Source organism: Lissotriton helveticus, chromosome 11 (genome assembly GCF_964261635.1).
Source record: "Lissotriton helveticus chromosome 11, aLisHel1.1, whole genome shotgun sequence".
NCBI classification, from domain to species: Eukaryota; Metazoa; Chordata; class Amphibia; order Caudata; family Salamandridae; genus Lissotriton; species Lissotriton helveticus.
The window spans coordinates 1,094,515,424-1,094,534,358 of record NC_136072.1 but is presented as its reverse complement, the minus strand read 5'-3'; the positions used below and the strand labels follow the sequence as shown (position 1 = coordinate 1,094,534,358).

The following is an 18,935-nucleotide window of genomic DNA, read 5'->3' as shown; positions in this document are numbered from 1 at the left end:
TATGCTTTATCCCACTTCCTCATATCACCAGATTAGCAACACAGGTGAAACATCAGCAAGCTGAGTTGATCTTGGTGTCTTCAGTTTGGAGGTCACAAACATGGTTTCTGATTCTTCTGGAGAATTCATGCGACTATCCAGTACTGCTTCCAATGTCACTTGATCTCTTATGGGTTCGTGAGGGAGAGTTTCACCAGATGATTCAGGAGAAACAATCTACCTCCTATGGCATGGGGATATCTAAGCAAACACAAGGTGATGATGGACGGAGTGCTGAAACTTTTCAGACACTCACCCCCAGTTACGGATCTGGGTTTAATCCATCATCGTTCTTTAGCTCACTTCACCACCTCAGTTCAGTCCCAGCTATTTGCAAATCAGACTTGACCCTGTGCCTCATGGGAACAGTCCAGCCTGAACTGCCAAGCCAGGTCTTCCCTGAACCGGAAACAAGATTCCTGGGACCAGTTTCGGGGCAACACCCCTCATCAGCCAGGCTAGCTTGAATCCAGTGTCAAAGTGAGCAAGGGACCCACATCTGGGCATACCCTGCCAACTTATGGCGAACAAAGCAAAGGTAGATATCTAGGCAAGATGGCAGGTGCCAGGAATTTCACAGCCAGCTTTGTCATTCATTGAACAGGCATGGGTGGCAGGCATCCATCAGAGATATAAGTCTGCATGGTCCGCTTGGAACAGTTGGTGCATGGAAATAAACATGGATCCCATGGGGGCGGATGTTACGGTTATACTGAACTTCCTATCACAACTGGATGAGGTAGGCATAGCATACTCTACTATGAATTCCGAACGTTCTGCTCCAAGTCAGCAGTTCATGTTCTGGTAGTAGGTAACCAGGTGCATTCCTATCCATTGGTTCGCAGACTAATGAAAGGCATCAGGTTTTCGAATCCTCCAAAGGCTAGGTACACTCACATGTGGAAGGTTAACAAGGTATTATCTCTTCTCACCAGATGGCCGGACAATTCTGAAATTTTTCAGAAACAACTGTTTGCTAAGCTCACAATACTACTTTGTCTCATTTCATGCAAGAGAGACTAGTGTGAGGGAGTTGGACTTGAAGGGAGATCCTACATCTCGGAGGGTGGAATGTTTACCGTCTCACAACAGACCAAATCTAACACTAGAACAGTATTCTACCAGGCCTTTCCAGACAACTCCAGATTGTGTGTGGTTTGTTGTTTCAGAGAGTATGAAAGTGTGTCTCAAGAACTCTGATCTGCTGCGTTTGACCTGTTATTGAGCTCTATTACCATACTCTACAAGGCAGCATCTACACTCAACATGACCAGCTGGGTGATGCAGGAGGCAAGGGTTGATGTTTCCATATTTGGGGCACACTCCACCCGGGGGGCTATGGTATCCAATTCCTTTATGTTGGGAACTAGATTGGAAGATATTTGATGAGCTGCACATTAGATATTTAAGAGATTCTATTTTAAACCAATGGATCAATTGGCTTCATTATTGGTTAGTAAGTTTTACACCAGCATAATCAAGCCCAAAGTCCTGTCATTGAATGAAAAATGTCCCAGCTAGCGTGAAAGAACATTTCAATTATATAAAGGACACCGAGGCGCAGATTAGGCTCCCCTATGTAGTCCATAAAGTCCCCCTCCCGATGTCTGAAAGTCAGAAGATCACATTGGGTATAAGTATTTTACTTAACATTACATTGTGACTCATGTATATTCCTATCGTCGATTTGTGCATTTTAACCTTGTCAAGTCTTTTACTGGTGATGTTAAGGGCCTCATTAAAGAAGAGCATTAACACATGTTGTTGCCTTCTAGTCACGGAAGATAAACAACGATGAACACCGCAGCAGGAAGGAGACCACCATTTGCACAAAGAAAGAGGACAAGAGGAGGATGACATGGATTAATATAGCCTGAGGGGCATTATGATTGGCTATTGCCTCATGTGGTGTTGATGAGATAATTATATTATTCATGTGAGTTGTAGTCTTAATTATTTCTTTGCTGCTGTGAGTTTTGAAGTAAAGAAAGTTAAGCATAATCTGTACTTCAGTGTCCTTGAAAGAATTTAAATGTTGCTTCACACTAACTAGGACATTATTCATCTTCCTTTATAGCTATTGGACCTCTTTTGCTGAGAGTGCTTCCACTTGTTGCTTAAGATTTATTTTGGCACTTGCGGCTTTATCATACAAAAGACCGAGTTTCAAAGCTATACTGTATTGAGAATCAAACAGCTGTTTTACAATTTTATGAGAAAGGGCACCAACAAATATTTCATTTTATAATGGTAGATAAACAATATGTCGGAGATGGATCCCCACCTCCCGACTCTAGTCGCACCTTACTCAGTAGTTTATTGTCAAATAGACTCATTTCAATTAACATTTTAGCAACGTATCATTGTGTGCACATTGGGTCTTAAAACTGCATTGCACTGTCGCGTGCACATCGGCTTACCGGAATGTGAAAGGGCTGTTTTGAGCTGACATTTATATTGATTGTATTATTTGGATTTTCAATTCAGATGCCCCTGAAGAAGGGTCCACGACCCGAAATGCATTGGGCAAGGTTTTGCACAGGAGAATTTTTAAACCATGGATTTCCCAAATTGTAAATTTCCAAAATTGAAAGTTTGTAATGAGAGTATCAAATGCAAAAGAATGATTACGGAAGAAATCATGTGAATAAACCCGGACATACAAATAAACTACTGGGTAAAGTGGTACTACCGGGTAAAGTGGGGTTCCAGTACATAAACAAGGTGACAAAACTGTTGGGTTTTGAAAGCTAAGTGCGACCAGAGTCAGGAGGTGGGGATCCACTTCCGATATATTATTTATCTTTGCGACAGTTGTGTCTTTTCTTAACAACAGAGTGCAGTCAGTCTCTTTCGGAGACTTTATCTCCAGCTCCTTCTCTTTGCCAAGAGGGGTTCCGCGAGGGTCCTTGCTGAGCCGTACATTGTTAAACATTTATGTGGCTCCACTGGCGGAATTGATCAGATCTTTTAGCTTTAATACAATATCTTATGCGGATGACATGCAAATAGTTGTTTCTATTACTGGCAACGTAGAGGAGGCTGCCCTCAGATTTATTAACTGTATGAGAGCAATTGTTAACTGAATGAATAGCCAGTGTTTAAAACTGAACTTTGATAAGGTGGGGGTACCCCTCTTTGGGTCAGATTTGTCATTCTGGAACTCCTCTTGGGGGCGTCCATGCATGACTCTAAACTCACATTCACAGACCAGAAGAATCAGGTTATTCCTTACTGTTTTTATCATTTAAAGATACCAAAAACAATTTGCCTTTCATTTCATCTGTGGTCTCCTTAGTGTTATCACGGACGGATTACTGCAATGCTGTACATTTGGGTATGCAGCAAGGTTTACTTAAGAAACTCCAGAGGCTCTAGTTTGCAGCACTCCTTCTTCTTAAAAACATAAGAAATCATGAATCAGCTTCCAATGGGCGGAAGGAGCTCCATTGGTTTCCTATAAAAAACACAGAGCGGCTTTTAAAGCACTCTGTATTGCACACAAGGCCCTGTATGGACTAGGTCCAGAGCACCTGAAGAAATGTTTGTTGTTGTACTTTTCTAGACAATGTTTACGGACATCTACAGCCAAGACTATGCAGGTTCCTAAGATCATTAAAACCACTTGGGGTGACAGGAGATTTGTTCATGCCAAATCTTTGTTGTGGAATCAAATGCCGCTGCTGCTAAGATACCATTCTAATTTGTTAATTTTCAAAAAGCATCTAAAAACTTGGCTTTTTTCTCCTTTTTAAGGTTTATGGTTTTGTTTTTAGCTGCTCTTTAATGGCAGACGCCAATGCCAAAATGCCTTCAGGCATTTGTCATGATTCACAAATATTAATCAAATCAAATATGCAAATTTAGTTACCATTTTAATGGAAAATATGCTGTCTGTAAATGACAGTTAGCTACCATGCCAGTGCTCCAAAATTCACCACAGGCTGCATACTACACCCTTACCACTCTCTTGCTGAATGGCCGTGGCCATTGGGTACACTTGCTTCTTGTGTGCCGCTTAAATTTTTCACAATCCCTATGACTTCAGTGATATAACATTGATGGCAGCACCCTTACTCTTAAAATTGTACCAGCACCACTTGATCATGGCCCTGTTCGAAGAATATCCCAAAAATCATAAAAATATTATTCAATGGAAACTTTAACAGCCTAATAGCACGTATCTCTGACTAAGCAGTTGTTTACAAAGAGAACTTTAGATTCAGTTGCTTCTCATCCAGCATGTGCTTCTTCTTTGAACAGGATACATTGGTGTGATAATAAAACAGCCACTAAAACGTCAATTATTGAAGAATAGGTCAATTTAAACGTAGGCAGACAAAATCAGAAAACATTGGGAGAGACACTGGAATTATGTGAAAGGGGAGGACCATATAATGCTGCAGAGTTTACTAAATTATGTGGCAAGAAAAGGGTGAATTATGCATCATTTTGTGACAGTATTAGTGCATTACTTTGTCATTTTCAGGTCATTCCCCCCATCAGCCACAATGATCCCACCACACATCCCAGGTCTTGTGACATTGTGTTGGTAACCATGTGCTCTATAAACTGTTTGCTCAGCCGCCACACAAATGTCCATTACTCAAACCCACTGCGCTATCAAGAGGTGCAATCCAGTGTTGGGTAATATTCAGTTTTGCAACCAACTGTCAAAATTTGAGGTTCGAAGGGTATTATAGGTAAGAACACGTCATAGGATCCACAGAAGGCACACCACTCTGGATTCCCCCTGGGTGTCAAGTTTTCAGACGTTTCTGGGTTTACTAGGTTTTCCAGTTCCCAAATAGTGTAGCCACTTTGCATGGCAAGTAAGAGGAATTGTGGATTTGCTCTGCAACCCAAGTGAGCAGAAAGACTGTTGGAGCTTTAGGGGTTGAGGATAGGCCTAATGCCAGGGCAGTCTGTCCCACACTCCATATTTGTTTTTCTAAAACCAAAAATATAACCCTGGTGTCTAGTGGGCATTTTGTTTCCTTCGAAGGGTAGAACTGAAAAAACCCCAATCAACAGAGGGACAGAAAGACTGATGGGCTAATTCGGGGGTAGTGGCACAGCCTGATGCCTGGTAGGGTGGTCCCTCAACACCTCTACTTTTATTTGGATCATTTTTCCCTTCTTTCTAGTGAGCTTTCTACCCAACAAGGGGCAGATTTGAGGCAAACACCCTAACAGAGCACGTTTCCTATCTAGCCTGCGGGTGGGGTAGAAAGACTCTATTGCTCCTTCTGTGGTGGGCATATGGCCATTTTGAAATCCTGGGTGTCCAGTAGGCTTTCTCCAATCTGTATCCCTGGAAAGCAGAAAGCCTTTGTCCCTTTTGGGTTGGGGGCATGGCACTATCCCACGATGGGGTGCCCCCACCACATTTGTGTCTAATGCGTGGTGTCTGGTGGACTTTCCACCCTCCCGGAGGATGAGATAAAGGCAAACCCCCATACTGGCCACTGGGGAGTGGCAGAAAGTGTTCTGCTCTTGCCTATGGGAACACGGGCCCTTGCCCAAAAGGCCTGCCCCCTCCCAGAAAATAAGAAACCCATGGTGTTTAATGGGCTTTCTATCCCTTCAAGGGGGCAGATTGGGAGCAAATCCTAGAAACTATCTCCCAAGAGTGGATAGAAAGACTTTCTTTCCCTTGGGTGTGGGTGAGCATTGGTCCTTGCCCAAGGGGCTGCTCCCCCTCTTGCAATAATAAGTCCCTGGTGTCTAGTGGGTGAATGCCTGCTTGGGGATCCACTAGGGAAAGACAGTGCTGCAAAGGGGAGATGAACCCCCAGGACTCCCCAAGGCCATAATGGGTGGTCCTATTTCTGACCTCTCTCTGAGTGCAGATCGTGCTTCGACAGGGCAACGTGATACATAAATATGAGAATCTTGGTGGACAAAAAGAAGCAAAATTGTAGGTCGAATGAATGTGGACGAGATGTCTGATCCTTATACAGTCTGAGCTCACCAAGGTCCCAAAGGAATGATAACAGACGTTATTATGTCCACACTATTATGTTAACTTCTGATGCAAGGATGAGTCTGTGTTATGAGATTCAAAGGTATAACATTTAGCATACTCACGGACAAAAAGGGACCATTTGGGGAAAAGGCCACCTATTTGAGGGAAAATGCCACAATTCAAGTACAGTTTGGACCAATATCACTAACAGAAGAAAACCTGTGGTCACAAAAATTCTCTTCTACTTTCAATTGCAAGGCATTGTACTCAAATAGGTCAAATTGACAGCAACACACATCTAGGAGCAACCTATCCTCTTTACACCTCCAATTCCTCACCATAGACCAATTTTTGCAATCAGCCTCTTATGAACACCTCTGATATTCTTACAACTCTTTCGTAATCACTGAATGGTAATGCACCAATAATACGTTCAAAGTAAATAGGTTTTGCAATAAATATTGTGCTACTGGGAATTGCAATATTAATTATTTCATCTAATTTCTCTATTTAATTTTATGCTGTACATTGCTTTCTCAGGAAACAATCACATACCATGGGAATAAATGCATTTGTATCTGTATATGTGCTTTATCGCCGGGTTCAGACGTATGTATATCTATGGTAGTGCCTAAAAGCTCCAAGACAATGACCACCAAATTACTACTGCTTTTATGTTTTTATGCCTTTAATTTGTAGGAATAGGCACTTATTTCTGTTGAAGAACAGACAAGACCATTTTTCTTTGTTGTGCACAGGTAGACACATACACGTTCGTACATTTCCCCCATTTGAAAAAAGGAGATGATGTGGTTGGTCATTTTCAATGCAACAAAAGGACATGACAAACTGCAGTGTCACCTTGGCACATGGATGGCGCTTTTCATATTATCATAGTCACATGTATAGTCTCTGTCTCCTTTCACCTTGCTTTTAATGCACACTGGAGGCTGACCCGTTCAGCTTACGCAGTTGGCGTTTGCATCTTTGGTGGACGGTGGTCACCATGTCAGTCTTTGGCTCATTTCAGTCTGATGGCGAAGGCTCCTGGCTTTTCATCAGACATCGCAAGTCGAACAGAAGCAACTGCTGATCAACAGCAGCCATAGATGGAGCAGAAGCAACTACTGCACTTTGACCCATCCCCGAGTAATGGCATGGTTTACATGTTGTTCTACTCAAGTTCATGGCACTTTATTTCCACTGAGCTAGCACGCAATCCATCAGGGAGCACTTGCATGCATCCTGTCCAGGCAGGTAGTCCAGAAGGAATACAGACGGTTGTCTTTGTTATTGCAAAAGTCTGTAAAGTCTTTTAGTAGCCGGTCAGCAAACTTCTCATCTCCAGTGGCACTGGAGCGCCATGTTTTGGTAAGCATGGTGTTGCAAGCCCAGTTGTAGCCAATTCGTTCTTCACCGAACATGTTCTGGTTAGTGGAGCTGGTGGAATTACGACGCCTACGCTGCTGTCCAGAGGTATACTTGCGCTTGGAGTATGGCAGCTGCAGAAACACTGTCCCTGAGAGAGGAAAGACACAGAGAATTGACAGATAAAATGCATTAGTAGCAGGATACAATGGTCTGATCATAAAAACACAAGGGCAAGGTTTTGCTAAAAGCAATACCAGTTCACATGTACTACAATTCATACCAGACTACATACATTGAAAAAAAATAGTCATCTAATAATCCACACACAACTTATCTCAAAGCAACACCTATACTTCTTAAACAGCTTAGATATTGAGGATTCCTGAAACTGGCAGTCCTGGAACCTGTGTGGTAGGGAGAAGCCCAAGTGAGATTAGCATGGTCTCTCACCTCCGCTTATGTGAGAAGCATCAACTCATGCCTGGGTGGACCCACAGACCAAAGCTATATCTTTCTTATCCGTCCCAAACTATTTCCTTCCACAGCAATTTCCATCCAATTGACACGTATGCTCCTATGGGCACCTGGAACTCATTATGGATTATATAATACCCATGGAGACTTTCAAAGCTGCCTCCACCAATAGGGTCCTCCCCTGTTGTGCAGGTGGACAATAAAGACAGTAAACTAGGGCTGGTTGTTTAAAGCTTATGGGTGGCTCCTTGCTGCTCCTGGGTGGACTCCTCAGAGCCCACACTACGGCTGGTTGTATTGCCCATTCCACTAAGCTAGTTCCCCCAACTCCAAGAGGATCTAGAGTTCATAAATCATGACTGGATGGATGCTGTCTATTCTTACATGGTACTCATCAGCCTCTCTTGGATGCACTCCTTAGGCCACATACCATGTCTAATGAGATCACGTCCATTCCTATTGGTTGTTCCTCCACCACACTTGGATGAACCCCTCAGAGTAAATGGATTCCTTGCTGCTCCTGGGTGGTCTCCTCTGGCACACCATGGCTGGTTGTAGCCAGCCCTTTTCTGAGAGTTTCTCCTCTTCTAACCCTAAATAGAACTTTAGAACACATCCCATGGCCACAAAGAAACTGCCCATTCTTATGAGTTACTCCTCAGCTGCTCCTGAGTGGACCTCTCAGTGCATAAACTGTAGGTGGTTATGTTAGACCTTCTGAGGCTTTTGCTCCATGCGACTTCTGCATGGACGCTTAGACCACAAACCAATGCAGGCTGTTCACCACCCATTCTTGTGGGTTGCTCTGGTCCTCCTACTGGGTGGACTTCTCGGTCTACATGGTATTGCAAGTAGCGTAACACCCGTTTTTATGGGTTGCTCCTAAGCCACGCCTGGGTGGACTTTACCGAGCATATATTGTGATTATATAATGTCTATTCCTTTGGGCTGTTCCCTGTCTCTCTTGGGTGAACTATCAGAGCACATACCATGGCTGGTTCTTTAATGCTCATTCCTGTGGGTTGCTGTTTGTAGATGAACTCCACAGAGTATATTGTACAGTAAAGAGACAAGGGAATTATACATCAGATAAGGACCACATTATGTAGCAAGAAAAGGCAAATTATAAAACATGTAGTCGCTTTAACACATACTGATAAAAAGGATTCAAAAACCAAACAATCTACATAGGCGTCTCAAACATTAAAAAGTATACAGATTCACCTGATGCTAATGAAAATGTATTTGAATAACATTGCCTGGAAGTTTAGAAACATTGTTTTATTAACTGAACCCTATTTACTCCAAAGGTAAAATATTATGTGTTACAAGATTTGGGCACTTTCTCAGACATGGTCAGCATTGCAGCCACACTCATCAAAAAAGAAGCATATATGTGTACACTTCTTGTAAGACAGAGATGCCTATTTTATTCTGTTTATTCCAGTTATCTTTTAGAAATGGTCTTCAGTTGGGGTTTACTCTATGTCCATTTCTATGCCTTTAGAAACACCCCATTCTATTTAAAATGAGCCCTGCTGAATAGTTTTCCAAATTACATGTATTATTATTAATTTGTTTAGCAGATTTCTATACCGCATGGTTATCCAAGGTATAGATAAGCTTCATAGGTTAACAATAAAGGCAACACAAGGTCTTACACAGAACTGAATAATATGGTTAAGTGATCAGTGTTGTAAACATAGTGATATTCTCTACCTGAAACAGAGGAAACCAAAGATCAACTCCATTAGCGAAACTAGACTATAAGGAATGTATGTGTGGGGGGTGGGTGTGTGTATCAAAGAAATATAAACCCTTCAAGTTAGCAATTTCAGCTATTAGGCAGGTGATCCAGAGTGAAAACAGCCTCTCCCAAATAGGTGATCCAAGTATAAGAGGTTCCCAGTTAGAACTATTTGAAATATTGATCCTATCCAGGAATGTAAATGGACTAGGGCGTAGACTGTAAAAAGCTCCTTAGTGGGCACACGTTTTTGATATTGTGCTCAGATTAATCTTGTCTAATTAAGGGTTTGTTATTCTGGTCAGTCCACTTCCTACGTTTGAGATATTAGATCTAGGGGCAGACAAAACATGAAGGTTCTCTCAAGTGCGTTCTTTTATGCACGGACAATAGATAACATAAACTCCCTGGCTACTTTTGCTGTGAATGTGTTTGCTTTCCCTGCTCCATGCATAGTGGGAGGAGATTTTAATACCATATTAGACAACACCTTGGACGGATCAACAATTTCAACGATGGATGGATTTGATCCAGGACTTAGGCTTGAGTGATATTTGGAGAGAATGTACCAGTGGAGAAAGGGGATATATCTTGCTTTCAAAGCAATACAGACATTTATCTAGATTAGAATGTTTTCTTAATAGATAATTCACTGACAGTGAAAGAAATTACTCAACTTCCAGCTCACTTATCTGCTATAAGGTTAATATTCCCTCTAACACCTGTAAAATGCAACCCTCCTTGACATTGAATACGAAACTACTGTTAAATCAAGGAAAAGGAGAACTAAAATCTCAGATAGCCAACTTCTTTGAGTTCAATTCTGGTTTATCTTTGTCAGTTTGCTGGCTGGGATACATACAAGGCCTTCCTCACAGGGGTTTTAGCCCTACTATCAAAATTTAGAGTCAGAAAGGACAGGAAAAGAATGTGAGGTTACAATCAAGAATAAAGAGACTAGAGCTCTAATTATTAGAGAACTCGTTAGATCAGTAATAGACACCAAGGTTATAAAGTCTTCAGCAACATGCATAACAGAGTACAACAGCCATTTAATCAGCAAGTGCTGTCAACAGCCGGTTATTATTAAGCGTTGACATTTTGAGTATGGTGAATTAAGCAGATCTTTGCCCGCTTGGTAGTAGAGGGTTGACAGGAAAAAGAACTTTACTAAAGATGTTGAAGATTCAGCAACTCATAGGTATACAACTACTGGATTTCCTAGTTGCAGATTTGTCCGACGGTCTATATAACAAGGAAACATTCCCAGATGACCAATTAATTAGTTATGGTTATCACATTTTTAATTGCCTTGTTTTACCTTTGAGCAGCAGATTGAGTTAAACTCGGTTATTTATGTTGACGAGATCCCAGAAAGTCTTGGGAATTTAAAAAAAGGTAAGGCCGCAGGCCCTGACTGCATAACACCTGAAGTTTACAAGCCCTTGCAGAGATTATCAAAATTTGTATTTTATTTAATACAATACTATTCTGAGGAATTCCAGAGTGATCGGATGGGGGGAGTAATCTTTTTGATCAAAGAGCCTGATAAGGACTCTAAACAATAATCATATGGGCAAATTTAATTGCTCAACAGCGACTACTAGATCTTCTTAGGCATTTAGGCAAACAGGATGGACAAGGCAATCAGCGATGAGCAAAAAGGGTTTATAGTAGCTTGTCATATTATAGATGTAGCTCACACACAGACTATCTCAATTGACATGACAATACCCATCCTTTAGCAATCTACACGCTAGATGCTGCCAATACTTTGATTAGATTAACGGGGCTTATTTATTTCAGGTGCTACAGAAAGGTAAAGTCAGAGAAAAGCAGACCAGACTCAATATAAATCCTCTACAGCTTTAGTAAATGGGAATCTCACCGCAAACATTAGTACTAAGAGAAGTAATAGGCAAGGCTTCTCTCTTCCCCCTTTACATTTCGGTCTATTTATTAAACCTCTCGCACAAATGGTAAGGCAGGAAGACGGTATGTTTCAATTTCAGTATAAAGAATATACTACAAAGGTTGCAATATATACAGATGACCTAATAATTCACACTTTTGACCACATACAAAAATATCCTAAGGGCATGATTTAGTTCTCAACTTTTGCATACTAGATGGGTATTAGTGAACAATTTAGAATCAGAAATCATTGCCTAGAATGTAAGATTTGGTCTATCACATGTATTTAAAGAAATATTTAGATATAATGATGACTCATTATATAATTACAATAGTGGAAAACAATTTGAATAAAGTTAATAAAAACATTATCATGCTATTGTGAAAATGGCTTCGCTGACAAACAATCTACGTTTCAGTAAATCTTTTAAAAATGTCTAACTAACAAAATATTGTTTTTGTTTGACTCAATCCCTTTAAATTTAAGAGGAGCATGTCAAAGGTATAATGAGTAGTTTTGCATGGGCATCTAGAAGTGTAAAGCTCTTCTGGAAAAAATTAGATGTGCGGTTAAGAAAGTGGGTGGGGGTTAGCTTTGCCAGACATTCAGTACTATTGTTGGGTGTTTTCACTTGAAGGATGGATTTTAGATTTTTGATGCACTATCCAGATAAATGAAGTATGGGCATCATTGTTAGAGTTTTGCTGTCTAATACTTGCAAAGGGAACTTTTTGTACATATTCTCCTCTCACAAGTACTTTAAAAAAAAGTGTGACTGAAGGCTCTATTGTTGAATGCAAAAATTAGGCATAAGGTTAGAAAACAGTCAGGAAGATCATATTTTTGAAAGCTTCAACCAATCTGGGATAGTCTAAAGAGTCCTGCTTGTTTTCACAAGGCTCTCAGCTTTCTATTACAGAAAACAGGTCTTAATTTGTTGGGGTCCATAGTCGAGGGACATAGAGTGGGATCTGTCGGGGATCTGCATGGTAACCTCAGATTGTTTTGGGTCCTTACCAGGAAATGCAATACTTTCCAGCACTGGAAAATTAATGAATTTTGGCAACTATTAATTAAAATGCTATATGAGGTTATATCTGCCAATCTTATGATTAACTGTTTCATTACTCCCCAGAGGACTTACAGGACTCATAAAAACTATCCATGATCAGACATATTGATGAAATATTGTACCCAAAATATGAAGCCCTAAAGCCGATAACTTGCACATGTTTTTCACATACCCTGCACTCAAAATTTACTGTCAGTAGAATAATTTCCACTATTCGGCAACAAGATTTAGAGGTAAGTGGCATCTTGGTTATGTTTGGAATATTAAAGCGGGATACTGGGATGTCACGGAAGAAGAACAAGTTACTTCCTTCGATAACAACCTTTCTGGTGAACACTGCAGATTTCTCACTGATAGAGCATTCCTCAGGGATCAGACTGGATCAGAAAACTTAAAAGCAGTAGTCCAGTGCGCAGGTAGGTTGCATCGCGAGGCTTCTTGCTCTGGAAGGGAAGAGTGGTGCTGCAATTAAGCACAACCCATGATAAATGATATCAGTTGCTTACTTAGGCTGTCTGCGCACTTAGACGCAGATCCTATTGGCAGATTGGCATAACCAGTGTGTAGTTCTCTACATTTTTTTAGACAGAAAAAGAGTCCAGTTCACAGAACGGGGTGGCGGGAGGGTCAGTGAGGAATCACTGGTTAGATAGAGTAACCACTAGAAAGATTGTTACTAAAGGTAAGTAACTTGTTCTTCTGATGGATACTTCTAAATGCATACCAAAAAGACCTGCAGGATCGAGAAGGAAAAATGTCCCTCTCAACAGACATGCTATCAAGGCAGTAATGCTTCCTGAACATGAACTGATGCCCACTAAGCCACCTGACAATTGCCCAGAACATATACTCTGCATGCTTGTGCAGTGGTAGCAGCACTAGCTCTGGTAAAAAAAAAATGTACAAATATTTTTATTTGCGTTTTCAACCAATACAAAACAACTAGCATGTCACAAATAGTCATCCTTGCCCCCAAGAATCCCCCCGCCCCCCAACCCACATCACCTTCTTTATGTCATGAACCAGAACGAAACCCGGCCCCCGTAAATGTCCTTTTTGGTAAATCTTCTCCCCCCACTGGACTTCCCCCAGCATCGAAGACACATGCCAATTGGCCCCCCATCTCGGTGCTCATCAAGATTCAAAGGACCCATGTTGTGCTAGTCAGCTCCCAGACCACCATCCAGTCCATGATATTTTCTCCATTTCCCTCATATTCTACCGAACTTCCGGGGGCACCCTCTCGCTTTGTGTGTGACCCTTTCCGCCGCCAAATACAGGTCCATCCCCCTCCTCCATTCTCCTAATTGAGGGGTTAGTGACGCCCCCTATGAGCGTGCTACATCTCTTTTTGCCACCATTATTGGCAACAGTGCAAAGATAAGTTGTGGGCATCCCAAGTCGTGATCATCCCCAGCAATACGAATTTAGGATCTAGAGGAAGTGCTACCTCCAACACTTTACTCAACTCTTCCAATACGTGTGTCCAATATTTGTGGATAACAGGGCAGTCCCAGATGATATGGTAGAAGTCCCCCTGCGGCTGTCTGCAGCCCAGGCAATTTGGCTCACTGGCTCGGCCCATTCGGTGGAGTCAGACCCTGTGTAGTATCTTGTATTGGATGAGTCGGAGGTGGGATTCAATTGCCACCTCCCTGTGATGCATCAGTGCCGCCTCCCAATCTGCTGTGTCCAACGTGCCCAGATTCTGCTCCCATGTTTCTCTCAGTTTCCCCAGTCTGTCTGGCTTGTTATTGTTCAAGGTCCTGTACGTTAGAGAGACTGCCTTGTTTGGTATCTGCTCTTGCAATAGGCAACCCTCTAACAGGGCATATTCAGGCAGGGGAAAGGAGAGCAAGCTCTTGGCTATCCAGGCATGTCACAATTGTGAGTATTTAAAAATTTGGGTGGGGTGCAGCCCAAACTCCGTTGCCAAAGTCCTAAAGGATTTGAGTTCCCCCTTTGCTACGACATCACCCAGAGTGGAGATTCCGATGTCAACCTAGCCTCCAAAGCCCTCAAGTCTGTGAAGTTCCCTCAACCAGGTACTAATCCAGATCGGTGTCTGTTTCGTCGGTTTGCGTGTCCATCCCAGTATCTTAATCGCCCTATCCTAGACCCCTAAGGTTATTTGGGTGGCCAAAAGTAGGTTTCATCTACCTGGGCCCCCATATAAGAAATATAAGCAAGTACTGCGTGCCATGGTGTCCCTTTCTAATCTGTAGTTAGGGTGATCGGCCGGGGCATGGAGCCATTCGTTTACCAGCACCAGATGCTCCACCCAATAGTATGCCTCAATGTCCGGCAGGGATATCCCTCCATTATACTGGTTCCACTGCAGCGTACTCAGGGTGATCCTTGGTTGCTTCCCCAGCCACAGCAGGGAGCGCATTTCTGCATCTATCACCCGGAACGTCTGTCTGGAAAGAGGGAAATACTCATTTTGGAAGCATACAGAAAGCGGGGCAATGTAATTATTTTCAACATTCCAGCTCGGCCAAGTATCGTAAGGGGGAGGGCTTTCCACCGCAAAGCGTCAGCTGCAAAATTTGTTATGTCTCGCTGGATATTTCTTTGGTAGGAGAGATTTCTATCTGTGGTGAGGTAGATCCCCAAATACGTGAATCCTGTCTGCGTTACCTGGAGAGCTCCAGGGAGCAGAGGCCACGTCTCCTCGGCCCGCGGGCTTTACAAGACCGATTTATGCCAGTTTATCGCATAGCCCAGAAGCCTGAACAATGTGGGGACCGCGACAGCTGGTTGGGTAACATATAACAGGATGTCGTCCGCATAAAGCGAGATCTTTTCTTCCTTCAAATCAGTCATCGTAATTTGAAACCCCGTATCTCTCTTGTCTGTCGGAGCTCATAGGCCACTATTTTGATTGTGAGGGCAAATAGTAGGGGGAATAAAGGGCATCCCTGTCGGGTTCCCCTTCTAATGCGGAAGTCCTCAGATAGTAGTCAATTTACTTTAACCCGGGCTCTGGGGTCCGCAAATAGGAGTCCCACCCAACGTCTAAATATAGGGCCAATGCCAAACTTGACCAAAGCAGCCTCCAAGAAGGGCCAGTGGACAGCGTTGAACACTTTTTCCGCTTCCAGAGAGAGGAACATGTGGGGATCATCCCAGCCTTGCACCCCCATGAGCCAATTGTGGGTCCACCATAGGTTCTGTCTGGTCGTCCGGTCTGGTAAGAAGCCCGTCAGATCTCGATATACCAGACCCAAGATTACTTGGCGCAGACAGAGGCCCAATACCGTCGCCAGGAGCTTAACCTCTATGTTGAGGAGGAAGATTGGGCGTTAAGATGCGCAATCTTCGGGGGGCTTTCCCGGTTTATGGATGGGGATGATCGTGGTCAATCTAAGATCTAGCGGCAGAATACCATCTTGGGCCGCGTCCCTAAACAGTGCTAATAAGTGCTCCGCCAGGAGGTCCGCCCCTTTTTTTATAAAATTCAGCCGGGAGTCCATTTGGGCCTGGGGATTTCCCAGGGCGCAGTTTAATTATTGCATCTTTAAGTTCGGTCACCGATATATCTGCTTCAAGTCCCTCCCTGCCATCATCCGCTAAGCTTGGGGTTTGAATAGTGGCTAGATATGCTAGGATCTCCTCTAGCTCTGGTAAAATTAGTCTATAAGTCTTCCAGAGGCTGCATCTTTATCAGTGTGTACCAGACACTCTAATTTTAACAATCAGATTCGACAAATTGTCAATTCCCAGTGGCATATATTGAATTCAGGATCAGAGGGAACAGCCATACCTAAACCCACTTTTGCGTTCCGCAGAAATAAGAATCTGCGCAACCATTTAGTCCACTCCAAGTTTACATCTATGGTTTTTCCCCTACAGAAATCCATTACAGGGCGGAATCCTGTTCTTGGCACCCACAAATGTGGGCATTGCCATGCCTGTGAGACAGCTATTGTCTCTTCAGAACTGATATGGGGCAAGAATAAATTCAGTGCGAAGGAAATGACGAACTGCAGATCATCTAATGCAGTTTACCTTATTCTATGCCCCTGCCCCAAGGGGTATGTGGGCGAGACCAGCCGTGAGTTCAGATTCCGACTTAGCGAACATAGGTCGGCAATCAAAATTAATAAAAGAGGAGCCCCCTTAGTGGCGCATTGGCAGGAAAAGCAACATCTTCCTACTGACCTCAGGTGGAGAATTTTGGAAAAAGTCCATAGGCCTAAAGATAACAACATCAATGGATGTAGAGCCAAAAGGGAAGTGTTTTGGATTTATACTTTGCAAACAGCGGTATCAGGACTCAACGAGTCCATACCTTGGCACAACGCCCTCTTGTGAGATCCTCTCTATTATCTGTTGTTCCGATCTTTTGGAAGCTTATTAGTCCCTTCTCTATTAGCAAGTTAGAGAGATGTAGATCTCTTCTTTACACCTAGGATATACGGACCTTATTGAATACGGCTCTTTTGAGCCTCTGATCGTTGTTCGTATTATTTCTTTTTTTGCGAATTTGTTAATATTGGCTGCCATTTTCCTCTTTATTATATTTTTTATTCTTTCATTACTTTTTTTGCCTTATTCCCTTGGTCCTATTAGCTACTGTTTTATCTTGTGGCCTTAATAGATCTTGGTTTGGGGCCATCACGTGACAATGGGGCGTTCTATTTCGAAAGACCCCTGTCTTCGTTTTGGCGTTCATATTCTCCTCATTGGTTAGATACGAGGCACTTTGTTTAGTCCGCTTTTTAGCTTTACGCTAGCACACACGCCTAGGCGCCGTAGTCTGTTTTTGAGCCTTATGCCAGCATGCACGTCTTGGTGCCGAGTTAAGTCCGCTCTCTATGTTTTATGCCTGCATGCATTGCCAGTGTGGACTGCATATAAACGGGAGGGTTCATTGAGTACTCTCTGGCCCTCGACACACTTTCCCAGGATTCGCTTTGCAGTTTTTCAAAGAAGGACGCGATATCTTTACGCTGTAGGGATGCAGACTTTACTCTCCCTGTTTTCCTCCCCCGCCCTTTCATATTTGCTCTTTTTGTTGTGGCTGTCTAGGCTAACATATTGCCAGTATCTAATTATTTACTATTCGTGGTGTTCTTTTGTATATATTTTTTACACAGCTACGGGCCCCCTAGAGGGAAACCTCGCTCCTTGAGACAACTTTAAGGAACACCATTCCCTAAGGCTACATCGTCGCTTCATTTTATTTGTGGATTATTGGTGGCCCCCGCATCTATTTCTTACGATACTATACCATGGTATGTTATCTTGATTCTTGGGAGCCCTTTTAGGATAGGTTTCAATCTATTAACCTGTATCTTAGGTGGCCTCTTTCTCCCCTTGTATATTCTTTCAGATATCGGTGGGTTAATCTGTTTGTGTTCGTTAGTGAAGGATTTATATGAGCAGGGTAAGTTATCCATCTTTTATTGCCCTCTTCTGCCTATGGGTAGCGTGACCCAGCTGAGTCATGCAGACCCTTTGAGACTCTGTAGTTTTACATTCTTGCGTTAGGGTTAGTACATTCTGTTCGGATCCCCCTATTGGTTCTATTATGATAAGACGCTCTGCCTTGTGATGAGGCTAAGAACTGTATTTACCCTTTCCACATATTTTTTTTTTCTCTTTTTTTTCAGATTTTTCAATTTTACATCTGTAAATATACGTTCTTTAAGGTGAATGACCGTGTATGTCTCCAGGTTTGATTCTGTGGTATGTGTCTTTTTGATATTGAATCTTATCTCTGCACACTGGCACGTATGGAAAGGTCCGGTTCTGATGCTGTCCTTGGTTCTTTACACGGTGGTGGCTAATAAGATTTACTTTCTTTCATATCTTTTGTTTTTTCACGTCGTATGAATTTCTTTTTTCCTTGTTTATGGCTATCTTTAGATAACACTATATCTTGCTCTATATTGCACTTGATTTCGGGTTCATCCTATCTTTTCTTGGTTGTGGTTTCTCCAGCAGTAATTTATGTCTATTATCTGCTTTATCGATAGTTTGTCTCATTGTCCTTACAGATACTTTACAAATATACAGTTAATGGAATTGAAGAAACAGCCTTGATTGAAAGTCCACCTGTGTTATATGAAACTATCTTATTGGATACAATGTTATATCCCCCATTGTGGAGAAGATATTAAAGAAAAGTTTACATTGTGCGCCCTGACGAAGGATTGGTGGAAATTCGGTCCTGTTCCGAAACGCGCGTCAGCGCTTCTTCTGTTTGTTTGTTTTTTGTATATATATGATTGTAGACTGTTTGTTTTTTCATTGTACCCTTTGGTTTTGGAATATTCTTTTGTGTTATTGATGACGGTGTGGATGTGTGTGTGGATGTTGGATGTACTTAGGTTATTTGAAG

The 18,935-nt window shown here is 42.4% G+C and overlaps 1 protein-coding gene across 14 annotated transcripts in view; it reads right to left on the bottom strand.

Annotated features, from left to right (window-relative positions):
* Positions 1-6,677: 6,677 nt before the first annotated feature.
* Positions 6,678-18,935, bottom strand: part of DEPDC5 (DEP domain containing 5, GATOR1 subcomplex subunit) — a 578,923-nt gene continuing 566,665 nt past the window's right edge. For all 14 annotated transcript variants that reach the window (XM_078667736.1, XM_078667740.1, XM_078667744.1 and 11 more), the window contains one exon: positions 6,678-7,526. In XM_078667736.1, the coding sequence (XP_078523862.1) occupies positions 7,231-7,526 (296 nt within the window). In that variant the 3' untranslated portion in view covers positions 6,678-7,230. The remainder of the gene's footprint in view (positions 7,527-18,935) is intronic.